Source organism: Urocampus carinirostris, chromosome 17 (assembly GCF_059441175.1).
Source record: "Urocampus carinirostris isolate Australia breed hairy pipefish chromosome 17, RoL_Ucar_1.0, whole genome shotgun sequence".
Lineage (NCBI taxonomy): Eukaryota > Metazoa > Chordata > Actinopteri > Syngnathiformes > Syngnathidae > Urocampus > Urocampus carinirostris.
The window spans coordinates 11,125,609-11,145,814 of NC_142365.1; the positions used below are offsets into that span (position 1 = coordinate 11,125,609).

Here is a 20,206-nt window from a genome sequence, read left to right on the forward strand (position 1 = left end):
TGTATTGTCACCAATGCAATGTCATTTGCAGCCTGGTCATCCTAGAAGTGGGATTACCTCTTGTGTGGCCCCTTCTCATGGTTTTGTATTTTCCTCATGCTGAGGTTTTTCACTGCCTGCATGCAGGTTTCAGAACAAGGGCTGCTGTAATAGTGGCTGTGCAGTCTTTTGAGACTTTTTTTGATTAAGGGCTTTCCAAATAGATGTGCCTTGACTGTCTAAAACCGGTCCCCTGAAAAATGGGTGAAAAAGCAATTAAATGAAATATACAGGCAAACCAAAACAATGTAAATGTTATTATCTGGTTTAACTTGCAGGTTGATGACCGATCCATTGAAAGTGGGTCCTTTTTCTGGCACCGACAGAATTCTAGAACCTTTGGTCATATGAGGCAACCTGGAATCATGCATCAATCTGGCACATATAAAATGAATACATATATAAGGGATACAACTTACATTTGTCAATCTATAGACCAAACAGTCAGGATTGCGGGACTTTTTAAATAGTTCCACTCCTGCAACATCTCATAGACTATATATACTGGTTTCATTAGAAGAATAAAAACTCAGTTATAGGATAGGACCATCATTTATTTCTTTACGAGAAAACAAAGCAACATTGTACACCATAGAACACCTGTGGAAATAGTATCATGAGAAGGTAAACAAACCTAAAAGTTATGGCTGATGACAAAATTGATATAAAGGACAAGGAAAACTATTCCACGGTGGCAGTTTACTCAATTTAAAGACGTTCCTCAACTTGAGGGCACTTAAAAATCCTGTAAAAGGTTTTGTTGAAAGGAAGTCAAACTGATATTTTGCTAACATTTCAGACTTTTGGATGTTTCATTTCCACAATCCAATGAAAAATTGGAAATACAACAAATACCTGTCAAGTGTTTTTTGTCTGTTTTTTACCAAATTCACACCTATTAAATTTTCACGTGAACAGTGTTCAGTACGACACATTGCATACAAGTTTAAAAGCAACTCCCGGAACATGACACCATAATGCAAACAATTCCCGTTTAATCCCAAATAGTTCACCGAATACTGTCACCCAAAAACATCCAGCTAACCCCGCCCAAATTTTCACATTCCAGAACTCGGAAGTCAAAAAAACAGTTTTCTGTACAAATCCAGCAAAATACCCCAAAGCTTCAATGCGACTGTGAGGCAAGTTTCCCTGATAGGTTTTCTGGTTTTTAACCCAAAAACATTTCTATGTGGGCTCTCGTCAGTTCCTGCTAGGTTTGTGTGAACTAGAAGAGAATCCCGTTTTTCATAGATTATGTATTATAATACGCGACACAAAAGACAATGCTTGGTTTTTGAGATCCAACTTTCTCAATTTGGGGCATCAACGCCAGTGTGATCCGGTGGGAGAGGTCAGGACCCCTCATCCTGTGGACGAGGGGCGGGGGACACACGAGGTGTCAGGTTTGTAGGGCGATGTTAAAAGGGTGGCATTCAAAGAGACGGGTGGGGTTGGGTGGCCGGTCGCCGCCCCCCCGCCGCCTCATCGCTCAGCCGGCCCGGTACATAGAGGAAGTGACCTGACACTTCAGGTTTTTGGTTACCGAGTCGTCTGGAACAGCTACGCTCAAGTTCTGGACCTGATCCAATCTTTAACTAATTGGCAGAAAATATTACTTTCTTTTGGCGTTATTTTACGAACGTGTTTTCTACTGTTTTAGAATAATGTATCTTAATCGTATGCATTTAGCAAAAACCTATAGCCATCTGTCCTCAGAAGACAAAGAAGACTCTGGTACTCATCCATTGGGTTTCTGTCCAAACTATCTTCGTAGGCTTCAAAGCAGCAAAAACTATTGTGGCTTCTGATAATTTGTTGGTTATGGTGAGCAACTTCTTTAAGGACTACTGAAATAACCCAAGGTTTTGGGTTTCATCACCCACTGGCCCCATAACCAGCACTCAAATTCAAGTCAAAGCAACGCAGTTAAGTGCTCAGTCCATCTGAATGACCTCAAGAAAAACGCAAAGAGCCACACCTCAAAGATGCGAGGAGCTGCATCGACTCTTCACCTTAGGCACCACCAGGATTTCGTCTCCGTCCCGGATCCTGTACGAGTGCAGGGCGCGCAACCCGCACTTGAGCTCCTCGGGTCCTACCACCGCCGACATTTCCCGATCGATGTAGAAGAGTCGGATTTGGTTGGTGGGCAGGTCAAGAAGTGACCTCAGGTGCTTCCTCAGCTCGATGACTGTCTGCTCCAGGCGCAAGCTGACCGCCTCCACTCGGTCGCCCCAGCGAACGTCCACCGTGGTGCAATGGGGACTCAGGTCCACTTCGGCCAAAGGGGTCAGTTGACCGTACTTGGATACTAGCGCCGTGTACCTGTGGGGGAAAGACCTGCTTTCAAAATTGGGCTACAAACAATTAAAACTGAAAGTATTGCAGGGAGAATGGATACAAACAAAAATATCGATACTGAGCGGGTGCTTGGATCGGATCGATATATAAGTCTTAATATCTATATAGTCTTAACATTTTAACTATTACTACAATAATGTTGTTGGTGTGTAAGAGTTTACATAAATTCTATCTATCTACCTTGGTCATATCCCTCAAGAGGGGTGACCGACAGCAAGACAAACACATACAAAAACAAAGAAAAATAAAAGGGGAAAAAATAGCAAAAAAACACACACATACATTTTTGGACCATGGCCAACCCAAATGCCCAAACACCCAAACAAGATAGGCACCTCAGCACCTAAGTTGGTCATGCTTTCGTCCCTCCAGATGAAATGGGAGACCAGAAAGCGGCCATGTCACTCGGGTCAGGGTGACACAACACACTCTTTTTACATAAATAATAACTTTAAAATTTGATCCAATTTTGGTAACACTTTATATTGCACTGCTTATTTTATTTTAAAAATATTGTGCATTGAAAGGTGCCGCATTTTCCAGACTATACGGCGCATCTGGTTATATGACGCACCTTCAAAATGACCGCCTTGTGATTTTATTTTCATATTTAATACGCATCTAACTATAAGATGCATGAGGTTAAAACAGAAGATAAAAAACAAAAGGGAATCTGGTTTTACAACTGAAATGATTCGGTTCATTCATAAATGGTTGCTGTTTGTAAAAGCATTTCATTATAATTATGCATTGCTGAATTTATGCATGACAATATATTTCCCAGCTCTATAAAGGCGCACTTAATTGTAATTTCGAATCTCTGCCAAATTTATGATTTTTGGGACCGCCTTAGAGTCCAGGGATGAGACTTAGTGTTTTTTTATTGTCTTGTTGACATTGTTATACAGTATTTGTATTTTTGATACATTGCTGTTTTTTGGGGTTACACCACTTTGACTTTTTTTATTAAACAACTGTGATGGAATTATTTATATCTATTTTGTTATGCATTTCAGTTATTTAATAAGATATTCATTTTATGCTGTCTTTTTAAATCTAAACTAACTCAAGGTGAGAGCGGTTTAATTATTCTATGATCATAAAATTTCAAAAAGCAAAAAGTATCAGGATTGGCTTGGATCAGATCAATACCAAAAATCGCCATATTGCCCACTCCTAACAAAATGCATGCTTGCATAAAGCATAAAGGTGTGGTACTGTAATCCCTTGTTACTTCACGTTTCATACTTTACAGCGTCAGTGCTTCGGAATCCATTATCCCCCATTGGAGATTGCTGCGGGCAGAGGCTGGCAGAACATATTTTTGTTGTTCTTTCCATTACAGAGTGAAGTGCACTCAAGTGGCCACAGTCCATTATTCCCAATTATATATTGCTGTGAGCGGGGACCGGTAGAGTGCACTTTTGTTAGGCTTAATGGTTCTTTTTTACTGTTACTGTATTACTGACTATAATGGACTGTATTCGTGGGTCTGCAATACATTATCCCTAATCCCATTTTGCTGCGAACAAGTACAGATAGGAGGCACTTTTGCTGGAAGGCCTACCGTTCTGGCCCGCCCAAAGTGAAATGCACGGTTGCTGTGATCTATTATCCCTTGTTGACTATTGCCGTGAGCAGGGGGCAGCAGAGAGTGCATTTTCTTTTTGGTTCGAGTCACTCAACCGTGCCTTTATGTATGGCCAACCTGAAATGAACTGCACTGATTTGGCTAAGATGCATTATACCTATTCGACAGATGCCTGGAGTAGGGAGCGAGGGAGCCAATTTGTGTCATGTTTGGCTACTCTTTTGTGTTTTCTTTATACCTAAATTGAACAGCACCTTGTGCAGCCGTGATCCATTATCCTAGGTTGACCATCAGAGCGCATATTAAAAATGGGGTGGGAGAATACTTTGCACATTTTTGCACATGGTTCTGGTACCCATCAATCGCAATAAACGAAGGATTACACGACTGTGGATTTACGACAGCAGACAACAGAACCTTACAGAGAGCCATCCCCGCAGCCCAGAAAATCATTGGCTGTTCTTTACACAGTCTCGTGGACATTGCTGGCTTTCACTAGGAGAGCAAAGCCAACAGCATTTTTAAAGACTCCTCTCACACCTCTTTGACCTGTTGCCCTCTGTGGAATATTTGGACTCTGTAAAGATCCTTCTTTTGATTTTTTTATCTCAAAATTAGCATCATAGGCTAAAAATGTGGAACTTTCAGCTTCTTATCTCCTCCGTTTTAACGTTCTGCCTCAAGGTACCTTCTCCTCTTAGTTTTAGCAGATTTGCATTTCAATTTTAGTCTGGTCACTCGACCGGGCCTTTCCATGCTACGCCTGTTTCTCAGTAACTTGCAATGATGGATAGATTAAATATACCCCAAGGGTACTAATTCTAAATTCAAATTCCACCAGATGGTGCAGTTTGTATAGGGCATATTTTGTATTTGACACAGAGCAGGGCTTCAATTCATTGTTGATACATGTGCTGCACTTTCTCACTGACAGCTGCCATTAGCCTTCATTTATAGCGATAGATCCAGGCGACCTGTCTGGCTCATAAAGCACCGGAGCAGAAGTCGGCAAACTACAGCCCTAAGGCTGGATCAGGTCCACCGGCTGATTTAATACACCTTACGAGACGATGCTGAGAGAAGTGTAGGACAATAAAAAATCCCCTTCTAGTCAACCAATGACATGCATCTTTAAATATGTCCACACACTTGTCCAAACCACTGTAACTGTACATGCTGACTACCTTATATCAACCAGAGAACATTTGAGGAAACGCCCATACCGATGGTAATCTATAAAAAATAGGGGTCCCTGTTTAAAGCATTTTTCAAAATCCATTTTATCCATCAATATATTAAATCTTATGCAATAAAACATTACTACGGTAGCCATATTTTTTTCAGGTCAAATCATCAGCTTTAGTGCTTAAAAAGGGAAATATTACATACAATTAAAGTTTTTATCCGTAAATAAATCTATAGTTTTGTATATTTTGAGTGTTCCAAAACCATTTGGATAAAATGTTTGTTTTTTTTTTTTCAAAGAAGTAGACAATGAAATCTAACTTTTGCAGGTAGATGCAAATGATAAAAAATATTGGATTATGTTATCCTTTTTTCTCTTGCATTGCTGAGGTATCGGATTTAGGGCTATCGGTATGGACAAAAAAATTAAATGCTTTGTTTGATCCGCCATTTTTTTCTTTGGCCTCCAAGCAACCTTTTTTCAACCCAATGCGACCTGCAACACTGCAGGAAACTCTGAACGATCTATTACTTAATGCAAAGTAAGGTTAAATTTACATTTGTGAGTAAAAATTGTCCCTTAAATTCGTCATTCACACACAGCGTATTAGGTGTTTTAATGTTAGCTGGGCCATTAAGATTGTGAAATCTGCCTAGCAAAAAGCTGATACGAAAGCATCTGTGCGGTCCTGATAAGTGACGCTGAGGCAATAGCTCAAGTTTTATTCCTTTTCACATCATGTGTGATAGTAAAACTGCTTCTTATTTGCACATTTTCTCATTCAAATTCAGATGTAATACTATCAAAGTAGGTGCATGTAATTAAAACATCTCATTTCAATCTACCTGGTACCTTGAGTATCCATTTTCTCAATCGGAGAATTCTCGGCACAAAGAAGTCATTGAGCACGTAGAGAGTGGTGGCATTGTAACCTGTCTGCCGCACAGCCCCCTCCCCAGTGACTTAAAGACTACACGTTCTCTTGCACCGAGTTAAATGGAATGTCTGCAGACAATTACTGTTAAAATTTGTCAAAAGTAATGGAACGCTCTACAATTAGACAGACTCGTGAAAAGAGAGAGAGAACAAGAGAGAGTAAGAAAGAAGAGAAGGACAAAAGAAAGAAAGAAAGAAAGAAAGAAAGAAAGAAAGAAAGAAAGAAAGAAAGAAAGGAAGAAAGAAAGAAAGAAAGAAAGAAAGGAGAGGGAAACAAAGGCAAGCAAAGAGAGTGAAAAAGAGAAAGAGAAAAAAAACAATTAAAGAGGTGATATCAGTTTCCGTTGCTATGCAAATGACATTCAACTATATCTTCCCATGGAGGAATCTGCCCCACTAAATTTGGAGGCCTGCCTCACTGAGAGAAAAAGGTGGATGTTACTCAACTTCTTGCGCCTCAACACTGAAAAGACCAAAATGTTAATCATTAGTCCATCTAAATGCCGTGACTCATTTTTAAAAACTCTGAATATTGACAAATGTAATATCACCCAGAGTGACTCAGTCAAAAATCTAGGCGTTGCATTTGACCCAAATCTGTCCTTCCAAACACCAAACACACGTTAAGAATATTACTATAACAGCTTTTTTCCATCTTCGTAATATTGCTGCTGTCCCAGTCTGATGCGGAGATTCTAATTCATTGCGCTTGTTACCTCCCGTCTCGATTACTGTAATGACCTACTCTCCGGTCTCCCGAAGCCCAAAATCAAGAGCATGTAGCTGGTACAAAATGCTGCAGTGAGATTTGTAACGAAAAAAATATATTTTGATCACATTACCCCAATTTTACCTAACCTGCATTAGCTCCCTGTTAGCTTAAGATGTGATTTTAAGGTGCTGTTGGTATTCTACAAAATCATGCATGGACTTGCTCCCTTTTTCCTTGCCCTAATGTAGGTTTTAGATTAGGGGATGGTGTAATAATAGTCTGGGGTTTGCAATAATCAGTGGTCTGTGCAGCCCTTTGAGACTCCTTGTGATTAGGGGTTTTTAAATAAACATGACTTGACTTAACTTGTTACCAACTGACCCCGGCCCTTCATCAGGGAAAGGAACAATTATGTGGCCTTCACGTGAAAAGGTTTCAGGACCCCTGCACTTGTGTGAGGTTCTGAGTTTGTTTTCACACCTTTGGGGTCGCTCTTGCTCTGGACAGTCATGATAGTAGCGGATGAAGAACCTCTCAGCGGCTTCCCTGTCGTTGTCTGACACGGCGCCTCCGTTTAGGACCGAAACATTTGGCAAGCTGCGCAGACAGAAAATTGACCACTTAGAAATATGAAGATGTGACGTTAAACTCAAAGCATCAAAATACATTTCAGTCTCGGGTGATTTTTCTTTAAGTCGCCTCATCCATGAAATCGGACAGAAATGGGCTTACTGTGCTAAAAGGAGACTGCGACGTTGGTGTGTGCTGTAAGGCTTCAGAAGTGGAATTCCCATCACTTTGAGTTCTTGCAGCTTGGGGAAGAAATCCAGCTTCTCGATGTCCTCCCACTTACTCAACCCTATGTGATAAGACCAGATTTTCTAAAAAAAATAATCAAATCTATCCCTTTTGGCAGAAAAAAATGCTTATTTTAGGTACAATTGCTTTTTCTAATATGTTGAACAGTCTGTCAGCTTCTTCACCAATGAATATTAGAGAATGGCGTAAACAACATCTTTCAACAAAATACAATATAAGCTATTTTACATACACATACATCATAAACTGAGAGGTTATCAATGCAGAGGTGAAAAAGTTGAGACTATTTAACCTATTAGAATGCACTATGCAAATCAGTGTTGCTGGCACCGTGAGCAAAAACAGTGTTAAAATGGATTAATGTCTAACGCCGTTTTATGGGTCATCTGTACGACTGGTAATAAGTCAGCAATTTTGCAGTCACTACTCCAATTGTACCCTCCCCGCCACTAGCCAGGTTTGGTGGTGAGCCATAGTCTTTGATGCCAAGTCCTTAGCTTGGCCTTGATGCTAGGTCCTTAGTTTGGCCTTCTTGGCCATGCTTGGCCTTTTGATGCTAGGTCCTTAGCTTGGCCTCTTTGATTTTTGCATTTCGGAGATGGAATATGAGCTTGCTCTGTCCACTCCACGCATCGGCCCGGTATTGCAGTACCTCCGGGAACGGTGCATTCGCAATGATCGCAGCAAGGCTTTAGGGCTAGGACCTTAGCTTGGCCTTTTGGCTGAGAGTAAGTGTCCCGGCTCCTAGGCTTTGTAGCGTATTATGAACTGACCGATAACGGATAATGGATAATGAATAACGAAGATAGATCAATAACCCTTAAAAACCCCAAAACCCCACTACTCCAATTCAATCCCAGTTGAATTCACTATTTTGAGATGTTGGTCAGCGGTACATGTTAATGCATTGCATTTGTAGAATGAATGAATGGTCTTCATTGTCATTAATGCATTGCATTAATATGCACCCAAACACACAGTAGCTCTTGTCGTACAATGCGTCTATGTATGAAAAATAAGTGACAGAAGACTATTTTTGGTGGTGAGCCTATCCATCCATCCATTATCTGCAGCGCTTATCCTCAGTAGGGTCGCGGGGGCGCTGGAGCCCATCCCAGCTATCTTCGGGCAGTGGGCAGGGGACACCCTGAACTGGTTGCCAGCCAATCGCAGGGCACACAGGGACAGAAAATTCGCTCGCTCATTCACACCTAGGGAAAATTGGAACCGGCCAAGTCACCTGATATGCATGTTTTTGGAATGTGGGAGGAAACTGGAGTGCCCGGAGGAAACCCACGCAAGCATGAGGAGAACATGCAAACTCCACACAGGAGGTTTGATCACACGACCTCAGAACTGTATCGCACACACGCTAACCACTGCGCCGCCTAATAAGTATTATTATTATACTGCAGAAAATACGGTACTTAGTATAAGCAAACCAATAGGTAGAAGATGATTATGCTTGTTTATTTTTTTAAAGGACAAAAAATGAAAATAACAAAATTTACACTTAAGTAAGCATTCTTTGCAGTGCTAGTATTTCCCATTCTTCTTCTGTTTTCAGAACGACACAAGGCATTATGAGCAAGGTTACATCTTAACCGACCTGAGTTGTTGAGGCTGATGCAGCGCAAGTTGGGGAAAAGGCGCTGCAGTGCTTGGCGGGTGTCGTCCACGCTCTCCACACTGTTGTTGGCCAGCACAAGCTCTTTGAGACCGGGATACATGGTCCCAAACTTGCGCACGTCGGCCCAGCGGCGCAGGTGGTTGTCTGTGATCTGCAGCAGGCGCAGTGACGGGCAGCACGTGCGAGACTGGGACACGTCCGTGTAGTCGTTCAGGCACAGGAAGAGCTCCTCCAGCCTGAGGACCAGTAACCAAATATCCAACGGTTAGAGATGCTATGCAGATGACATTCAATTGTATCTGCAACTGCAAGCAACCGCTCGGTTAATTAGTGGAAATTTGGATGCCGGCCTTACCGAGATAAAAGATGGATATCACCTAATTTTTTGCGTCTTAAGCCAGAAAAAGAAAAATGTTGATTGTTGTTGTGACTTGTTCACAAACCCTGCTCTGGACATTGACAAACGTAAGATCAGCCAGAGTGACCCGGTAAAAATTCTAGGTGTCAAATTGGATTCCAATCCGTTGTTTAAATTACATGTGATTTTCTACCTTCTTGACATTGCGAAGATTTGCCAGATGCTGTCGAAATCAGATCCTGAAATTAGAATTCATGTGTTTGTTACTTTTCGGCTCAATGTCTGTAATGCATTGCTTTATGGTTTCCCGATGTCAAGCATCAAACGAGACTTTTGACTCGGACAAGATAGTTTGATCATATCACCCTTATTTAAGATCTGACTGTAAGGTTTTGTTAATGAGCTTGCCCCCTGTTATCTTTCTGTTTTGATTCGGCTCCTATGTTTCTGCTCAGAAAATACTGGTCTATTCGAGACTCCAAGAATCAGGAAGAAATATGCAGGCTCGAGAGCATTCTCCATTCCGACCACGGTGCTGTGGACTGCTCTGCCCCCTAAGATTAGATCTGCAACCTCAGTGGAAGAGTTTAAATCTAGTCTTTGGACACACTTATATTCTATAGCTTATGATTGATTCCGACCTCATACTTTTCCAGTCCTTTCCAGCTGCCAGGCTGGTGAAAGAGTGAAGGAAAAGGACCTGGGGGTAGTCAGTAGACCAGCATGTGGACCTGAGACAATTCATCATCTGCATTGACCAGCTGGCTAAGCTGCGTCGTCGCTGTCTTGGACTTCTTGAAACAATTCGAGTTATTTCTCAATTATTTCTCAGTCATATCAGGAGGCCTCTCCTCCTACTGGTAACCATGTAAACCAGTACTATCTGTTTCATGTGGGGGAGCAAACCCCAACCCCACCAAAAAAAGTCTCGAGAGGGATGTGTAATTGCCCAAGACACACCGCAGAAAGTTGGGTCTCTACAACCCTGGTAATTAAGGGATTCGTGAGCCGTGATTATCGGTTAGCATAGCTGTTTTGGCTGCTAGCATTAGCAGCTAATATTGTATCAAAATATCGATAAAATGTCTCTCCAGGGAATGTTTGTTAATAACAGGAACTTGTCCATTGTGTAATTATTGCGGTTGTTAGCATTAGTATCTAATGTCCCAGATATACACTCTTTTGTGATTTTCATTTAGGAATTTTATCTAGCACGATTATAATTTAGCTGGAATGGACTCCAGCACCCTGCACTTCTATTGAGGATAAGCAGTGTAGCTAATGGATTGACGCATAATTATAGTTTCGAGTGTGTGTGAATATGTAAATGTGAAATAAATTCTAAAGCGCTTTGCGAGGTCTTCAGTGACTCGAACAGCACTATATAAATGCGGTCCATTTACCATTCATTACCTATGTTTTTTTTGCATGTTGACTATGTTTGTGTATTGTTGCCCAAGAAATATCCATTGCAGCCTGGTCATCCTGGAAGGGGCATTACCTTTTGTGTGGCCCCTTCTCAAGGTTTCTTATTTCCCCATGCTGAGGTTTTTGAGTTTCCTAGCCAGCATGCAGGTTTGAGATCAAGGGATGTTGTTACTGTGGCCTGTGCACTACTTTGAGATTTTTTGTGACTAAGGTCTTTACAAATAAATCTGACTTGTCTTAATGTAGGACAGTGGTCGGCAACCACTAGACCACCAGACCGGACCGACTCTGAACATATTGTCAGACATTGAAGCGTTACGTAGTACAGAAAAGGCTGCCGACCACTGATGTAAGATTCCTCGGTAAGACGGTAATAGACGTTGGACGTACTCAGGCGTGTTTCGAGTGAGGGTGTGCACGGTGTCCCAGCTGACGCGCGTATTGATGAGAACGAGGCGCCGCACCCGGGAAAAGACCTCAGCCATGCGAGGCTCTAACATGGCGCCACTTAGTGGGTTCATGCTCAGGTTGAGGAAGTCCAGGCGAGGAACGTTGGAAACGATGGCACAGATCTGGAAAACCAGAGAAGGAATATTTGAATGTTGTGTGGTTTGTCGTTAGGAGCAGTCAGGTCTTTTATTTAACTTGTTTTTGTCTGTTTGCTCACATCCCAAAGCTAAGAAGTAGACCCGCCCACATTTTATGAGTTTATTATTAATGCTTTTTAAAAGATGTTGCAGTAAATGTTTTGTAGCCAAAAAATAGTTATTGAGGGTTGGATTGATTTAGACTAAGCACTACTGAGGTCCCCGGTGTGAAATGCACAGCCTGCTGGTATAATGACAATGAAGACCGTTCATTCATTCAATCATTCTATTCTGGACTGGGGATATGAAGCTCAGATGTTTTAATTTGCCTATTTAATTTTCCTCGACTTAAGTTGTCTGACCTCGGCCCAGTCATGGATCTCGTTGAACGACAGGTCCAGCTCTACCACATGAGCACAGAAAGCGGCGATGTCGGACCTGTCGCCTGCCTTTTTGATGCCGCAGTCGTTCAGAACCAACACGCTGGGCAGGAACAGGTCACCTGCCAACAGGGAGCGTCGGCATCAGGACGGAACTCGCAGGATGATCTGACTGTCCACTGACTCTTACCTTTGATGGGTGAGCTTGGGGGAGAGGGCATCATCACCACCCCCACACCTTGCTCGTACGGGAAGTTTTCCTTGTTGTACTTGTCGCTGATGACTTGAACGAATGTGCGGGCCTCCTCTTTTTCGTAGGACTGATCCATTATTTGAGCTCTTATAATACAAAACAAACATTGATGATTATTAGGCCTTGATCTTAGGTTGACCTTGGCACTAGACCAGGGGTCGGCAACCTGCAGCTTTGTAGTCACAGGCAGATCTTGAGCACTACCTAGTGGCTCCCTGGCGCTTCCAAGTTTACAAATTTAAAAAGACGGAGGAAGGAATTTTTTTCTTTTGTTTTGCTTTCTCACTGGTATCGGGTTGTAAAAACACAGGTTGGCGCCTCGAACGCAGCAAAGTCATATATTGTGACGTGAAGTCGAGGCTCTCAGGCTTGAACTGCTGCCCGGGGAATTTAGCTGCAATGCAAAAGTCAGAGGCATCTTTCCTCCCCTTGTTTTCCTTTATGAACCCTGTCCCCTTAAGGGCCCAAGCTCTGCCCCTAAAAAGGGCAGGGACACAATTTACCTCAGCCTCTCGCGAGACTTCCAATTTCACAAGACAGAGAGAAGAGGATGTTGATGCGTTTTACGCATGAACTGACTTGTTTGACATGCGCACAGAAATGAAACGTAAACTTGATTTATTTGATTTTGTTTATTTTATCTTTTCAAAAGGCTGGTGTTTTATTTTTAAAGATTCATGCTGCTTTTCTTTGCACTCTTTGTTACACGGATAAGGGGCTCATTTCATTTTGTTGATTTTTTGAATCAGCAAAATAAAATGGACATCAAAATTATATTTTTTTTATTGCATATCTTTAATTTTATCTAAATCGATGAAATATACAGTAATTTGTTGATGTAGTAATTAAATTAAACTTGAGGTTCTATCCTACAACATAGTCAAATGGTGCATCATTCTCCACAAGATGCTTTGAATCTAATTCATTCATTTTGACAGTAGGCTAATGTAGCAAATATAGATATATACAGCATGTGGTTGCATTCAGGGTTTATATTATATTTATAGTTTTTGCGTCTCCAGACTAATTTTTTGAGACCAATATGGTTCAACATTTTGGGTTGCCGACCCCTACTCTGGACAGAAAATGATCTCAACCTGTGTCACTTGCTGCAGGGGTTGAAACGGAGAGGAGGGGATGCCGAGGGTGCGCGCTAACCAATCTCACGTGGGCCCCAACTCTGCCAGGGAAAAGAGTTCTAAAAATAAGCCGCCAGCGTCATCCCAGGCAAAACGTGAGGCCACTGGATGACCCTTCACCGCCACCTATTAATAGAACCCTCTGGTCTGAGTTCTGATCAGAAAAGTTGGACAAAAACAGAATTTGTCAGAGAATCCCAACTTGTAAACTCGACAATAATGCAGACAATAACAAAACTAACATTCAAACAGAAAGGGTGAAGAAACACATGGAGATGGACAATAATCACATGCATATATTAAGCATCCAATAAGAATTGTACAAAAATATAGTACTAGAACTAGATCATACCCAGTCTAATACAAAGCGTGAACCTCATGCGAAAATGGCTCTACTGAAGTATTTTTCAATTATTTGTTTTGTCTTATTTGTCTTATGGGAGGTAGTAAAAGTGTCTTAATTATTCATATTTTTATTCACTTTTCAATATTGTATTCATGAATATTCTGAATTCCATAATTTAACTGTTGGCATGCGATAATGGGGCCAAAGGGATTACAAAAAGCCATTTTTAATTCAATTAGGCAAAGAACGTGTAGTGTTCCTCCCCACAATAATGCTGATATGTTCCAAAATATTCCACGCGACATGGATCTCGTGAAATTAATTTTCAAAGTTAACAGTTTGACCTTATATAACCGAGAGCTGTCACGTCACCGGATGCCAACAATTCAAAACGGACGGCAATTGTAGTAATTAGCGAATGCATAGCGCTCATTTCCGCTTGGAGTAATTGAAACCCTGCTTACCGTGTCGCTGAGCAACAACTGACTGTTTTGTTAGAGTTGCGTGCTTTGATCATCAAAAGCTGTGTGGGGTAAGTTTACCTCCTGTCGTGTTATGCATGCATTTCTTTTTTTGCCTTCGCCTCCTGTTAGGTATGTGATTGTGACTTTTCCTTTTGTGTTTTTCGCTGCATGTCTTGCAATTAATGTGATACTGTCCAGATAGCTCCCTGTTAGCTTGCAGGCTCCCGAAGGTTTCCAGTTTTGTTTGGTCTAGGTTAGCCCCGTCATGAGACAGACTGTCTTCAAAATGCATTATCTCTGAAAATAATTGGAATATAGAAATGCCATACATATAGATATTATGCAAAAAAACATGTACTATTTTCTCACATTTTATATGTATTAGAATTTGGGTATCCCTTGAAATATGTACATACCTAGTATGCGACAATAGCCATACTGACTTACTGTAAGGCCATTATTGCATACGATATCATTTTAAATTCCATTATTTTTTGGTCATCAATGTTTCCTACAAATTCATCAGATGTCGGTAAGGACATTATCGCATAAGAGATCTTTAAACTGAAAGGCCACTATATTATCGCATGTTTTATTCACTAATGAGCAAATTTTTTGACAAACTCATTATGTGGTATCAATACTAGTCAATTGGTTATTTGAGAAGGGGAAACTATTGTTTAAAATATTTAACAGTTTTTAGCCTTCTTATTAATAAACAATAATTGTCAGTAAGGCCAATTTTGCACGAGGTTAACGAAAGAAAAACTATAAAACATCACAACATGATGTATGTTGAACAAAAGCACCCTTTTTTCTCCCAATGTTATATTTTAAATATGTATTGGAGTTTTTTAACACTATTAATCCCACCAAATTTTAATTAGATGCTGATGTAACTATTATCTGATCAATTTGAAAAAAATAAAATAGATAATAAATGAAATCCATAATTGTTTCATTCAATATGTATTCCTGATTAAATTCACTTTATTATAATCCAATATTGATTATTAATATATTTCAAAAATTCCTGGAGAGCAAAATACAGAAAATGTACCCTGAACATGACACTTTTTCATGTGTATTGGGAAAAAAAGACATATTTATTCAAAGATGGATCAATTGGAAAGAGAAATAATTTAATTTGTCCCACTGAGATTCTGATTTACTTAAATATGGATTAAGTTATTTTGGCTGTCATTCATACCTAATTTTGCTGATTAGGCAAATTTGATATTTAATGCTCTTTTAATAAGAGTTATAGGCTTCAGTTTATTTTTTAACCTAAATCAAAGTTTACATATTTGTTAAAAAGAAAAGAAAAAAACAACAAAATCATAATCATGTGGCTTCCGCGTTGGGGGGAAATGAGGGGATTTATTTACTTATTGTGAATTTAATTTCTTTATACAGCACTTTGAGTTGAAATTTGTTGCCTGAAAAGTTCTATAGATTTTTTTTATTGATTCTGATTGATGCATTCATGGTTTTATGAATCTATGTCAAACTATACAAAAGAAAAATCCTTCAATATTGATGTAACCTCTTTTTTATAAACAAACCCTGGCAAAGAAACACAAGAATTGCCACTGAGCTGTAGTAAAATTCCATTTAAATGTTCTCTACCCTCAATGTAAAAAATAAAATCCTTGTGGCAATTCAATGACATCACTCAAACGGGCTCTAATCCCTGATTCTGCCCAGGTGAGGACAGTGCCTCTCTCTTATCCCCCTCGATCAGAGCTATCGGTTTCAGACAAATCATTTTGCGACGCGCAAACGGTTCGAGTCTGATGTTCCTGTCCCAAAAGTTTCTCACAAATCCGCCGTTTCTTACCTTTGATGTGGGAAAAGCAAAGCCAAGCCGCTTTCAGCACCACGTCCGATCACATTCCCCTGCTGAGGAAAGACGCATAGAAATTAATATAGATAACAACAGCTTATACACAGGACACGTGTAGTTGCATATGATGGACACAAGATGGCGGCAACGGGCACTAATACACACGGTGGCGCATTCAAAGTTGATAAGGAAAAATGCAGTAATAACTGTATTGAAAAGTAAAAAAGGAGGGTTTTTATTGTTTTGTTGGGAATGTTTTGACTCACTTTCAATGTCAATTTATTCCCTGAAAGTGCTTTACATATACATTTGATTTAATTTTAAAAAACAATAACCGTGTTTCGATTTGGGTTTACATGACCCACCTTCTTTGCTTAGCAAGTAAAACCAGAGATGGGCACAAATTTCAGAGTTGCCGGTCACATTGGACTGACATCATTTAGCCAGGGAGGACAAATGAGATAATGAGTCTCATGTCTGATTTATATTAACTGCTTCATACATCATGATTTGTGTGTTAGTGTGTTTGTATTTGACTTATAGGCTCAGAAACGGCTGAATCGATTTTCGTCAGAATTTACACAGTTGTAAGTTAGGCTTCAGCGAGTGTCTTCAGCTAGGTTTTGCGTCAAGACGCTTCCAATAAATACAAACAAAATCAATAAACATTTGCTTTAGTGGGGATCTGCTTTTGTGCGGTCTTTTACATCCTCTAGTGGCCAAAGTGGGCACTGCAACTCAACTCCCGGCCACCTCAAGCGGCCTAATGCAATTTTCTATCAGCCGGGTCATTTTGTTTGTATAAGGGGAAAAATGTAGACCTCCACAATTTTGATGCGGACAGTCTTTTAAAGTAACAGTGCGTAATACCTCACCACTAGGGGTTGTTGAACCTGAAAATGTAGCTTAATATATGTGCATTCAGAGAAAACCAAAGAATTCCAAAGCTTACTTTTATATTTTCCTGCATGAGCCAGGATGAATTTTAGCCAGCGCCAAGACAATAACGGTTTTAATCCCCAATTTTTTTGTAGAAATATTCAGCCAAATTACAAGATTTAGAATTAGAATTATCTTTGTTGTCATTGATAACAGCTTAGTGAACATTGTTTAAAGCGGGATTAGACACACCAAGATAAACAGAAAGACAATACACACACACACACACACATATATACATATATATATATGTATATATATATATATATGTATATATACACACACAGTACATATATTTGTATATTTCCTCTCTGGGAGAGGGTATATTTCGGGGTCAGCAAAAGACAGCGGCTATTGGAGTTAAGGAGGAGGATGTGGCTGCTCTCTACGCATCTTTGATGTTGCATATTTTATGAATAATATTTGTTAATCAAAAATTTAAATAAAATTAAAATCACGTTAAAACTGAAGTTAAAATCTGCTTATTTTGCACCATTTTGGTTGACATCACTGACCATATGTTCTTCTCATGTCTAGCTAGATAAACAAGAGTTCTGGCAAGATATTTAGCTCTTTTTCACTATTGTCATCTCCAATTTTGCTTAACCAGAGATCATATAACATTTGGAGTTATACGATGAAAACACAATCAGTCTAATTCTGTGTATAGCATTTTTCTTATCTGCAAAAAAATATATTAAAAATGTGAACTCATTTTTCGGAATTTTGTCGTCAAGTCGGGTTTTAGAGTCTCCCCTTTGTGTTGAGGTAAACATGTCATAATTATTTTTCTTTTTACGTGGTTTGTTTTACTTATTTAATTTATTTTCTGTATTTCTTAGAGCTTTGTGTTCCTTAAGAATTGATAACTTTGCAGTGTTTGACGTTTTTCTGCCAATATAGTGTGAGGGTGCCCTACAGATTGTCTAGAATTTTAAGATACACATGAAGGGATAAGTAATTTTGGCAGCAGCCTCGGACAGTAAATCTAAGAGAATATAAGTGGTGCAGTTCCCCATCAAATTATAACAAATGTTTTAATTGAACAATTTGAATGAAGTCTAACTTATTGACATAATTTATTGCGTGAACTGCTTAAAAACAGGCCACCACCACCCTAAACAAGTGTACAAAACTGGAAATATCTAACTTGTGATTTATTTGGGAATGTTTTTGTTGCTGCTAAATATTATAGATATAAACATTGCACAACTGTTATGATTCACGATTCTTTTATTTTATTTCATTAATATAACGTCGTACAGTTTCGAAGCACAGTCTCGAAGCACTAACCATTTTGCCTGTTTATCCTGACTGTTTTTCATCTTATTTTTCTCCTTAAACTCTTTCTTACAAGTTTACTCTGGAGTGCCAAGTCTAATCTCGTTGAATACATTGGTTCACAACGTTGATATCCATGCAAATAAAGACAATTTAATCTAATTCGACGCCATTGTTTTATTTAGCATTAATGTCTCGACCTACGAAAAACACTCGATTTGCGACGCCACTGTCGCAAAATGAGGCCTGGTTGTTCTCAGCTCTAGCACTCGAGATACGTCGCACTGTCGTAAACCAAGCCCGGCTGTTGCACGCTTTTACACTCGTGTTGCGTCGCCACTGTCGTAAACCAAGGCTCGCTTGTTCTTTATAGTTTTACTCGGGTTGCGTCGCCGCTGTCGTAAACTTAAAGCAGCTTGCTCTCCGCTCGTGCTTTTAAGGACAAAGACTCAAGGAGAAAAACAAATAAACGTCCTCACAAAGTCGCTTTTTATGCCGAGTGGAAACACGAAATATAGCGTTTAGAACAAAGCCAAGTGTTCTACTTTTATCGTCAAATACACAAAAAAATATTTACGTTCGCAAGAGGAAAAAAAACACGCACATTTGAACATAATTCGGGAGAATACAATTCGGACGGGTTACATTAAGTTAATTATTTTTGTTTCTTAATGTATCCAACGACGTATGTTCGGTGTAGATAAATGTAACTAGGAGATAACAGAGGCAAATGGATTGTATACAGCTGAGTTCATTAAAATTAACTTATCCCGTCCTGACATGTAGTGTATTAACACTGTCTTCTGTGTCTACTGTCGAAAAAACATAGGAAATATCTACAGTTTAAACATTAAAAGGGAAATTGTTATTTTTTTCGTGGATATTATTGTCAGCACTCACCAACTGTGAAACCACCGGAAGTCACTGACTGTTTGTGTTTTTCTATACAGCTGTGGGCTGTCAGTGAACAGCGGAAGTGACGTAATTTTAACTGGGCTCCTCCTCCGTAATTATGTACAAAAATGAAAACAAATAAAAAAGGGTTAATGTACTGAAAACCAATTTAAAATGAAATAAAAAATATTTGGAAATAAAAAATATAAGAAAATGCAATGGCAGCGTGTTAGTGTAAAGCCGCGCCCATTGGAAAAAAAAATCGCGTCACAGGCTAATAGCATATATAAAAAAAAACAATGATTTAAATTTGGACAGGTGAAAAAATACAAATAATGACCAAAGAATGTTCATATATATTAAATTAAATCATTTTGTGATGCGAAATGTGAATGCAAGTTGCAAGGGCAGTGCTTAGGAAGTGACGAAATTTAAAGATTCAAATTCTCTCGGCTCGCCTCCTTGCATAACTTGAAAACAAACATAATAAAAGATAGTTGCACATTCTTGTGCAAGACAATACCTGACATGTTATACAACTTTTATTTACAAGACTGAAAGAGGAAAAAAATAGTTTGAGCTGTTGCTGCCCTAAACAAGCCCACAAAACTGTGAAGAGAAAAACAAAGAAAGGAAATAATTCGCTCAAAATTGTAAAAGTTCTTCAACCCGTGCAATGCAATTTATCTTGACTAAAATGTTGTATTCATATATTATCTCATTTTTACACAATGTTGGTGCTAATGCCATTGTACTATTTTCTGATATGCTGCACATACAATGTAGGCTAGTCTATAAACACTACAGAGCAAAAAATTCTTCATTATTCCTTTTTTTATCTTACAAGTAGTTTATACTTTCATGGCACATATGATCACGTAAACATTGTACACTCCATTCTAATCCAAAATGAATGAAATATTTACAAAAGGATTTTAAAATAAACTTGAAACCAGGGCTGCCTTTCCTGGATTTCCTAGCCTGTGTCACTGCGTAACTCCATAATATTTTTCA

General features: G+C 39.5%; 1 protein-coding gene and 1 pseudogene across 3 annotated transcripts; one reads left to right on the plus strand and one right to left on the minus strand.

Moving 5' to 3' along the window:
• Positions 1-572: 572 nt before the first annotated feature.
• LOC148349217 (tubulin-specific chaperone cofactor E-like protein) lies at positions 573-19,261 on the minus strand. Of its 3 annotated transcripts, none has more exons than XM_088321579.1 (10): positions 19,199-19,261; positions 16,073-16,134; positions 13,381-13,576; positions 12,221-12,369; positions 12,013-12,152; positions 11,454-11,635; positions 9,257-9,513; positions 7,561-7,687; positions 7,309-7,425; positions 573-2,367 (listed from the first exon to the last, which is right to left on the minus strand). In XM_088321579.1, exons 4-10 carry the CDS (start codon positions 12,357-12,359, stop codon positions 2,022-2,024), a joined length of 1,308 nt encoding a protein of 435 aa, XP_088177705.1. In that variant the 5' UTR covers positions 12,360-12,369; positions 13,381-13,576; positions 16,073-16,134; positions 19,199-19,261; the 3' UTR covers positions 573-2,021. The 3 variants fall into 3 exon arrangements, with proteins under 3 accessions (XP_088177705.1, XP_088177706.1, XP_088177707.1); XM_088321580.1 differs by having other exon boundaries at positions 19,214-19,236; XM_088321581.1 differs by having other exon boundaries at positions 13,381-13,463; positions 19,199-19,231.
• On the plus strand, positions 8,166-8,321 carry LOC148349218 (U2 spliceosomal RNA; annotated as a pseudogene).
• Positions 19,262-20,206: the final 945 nt, after the last annotated feature.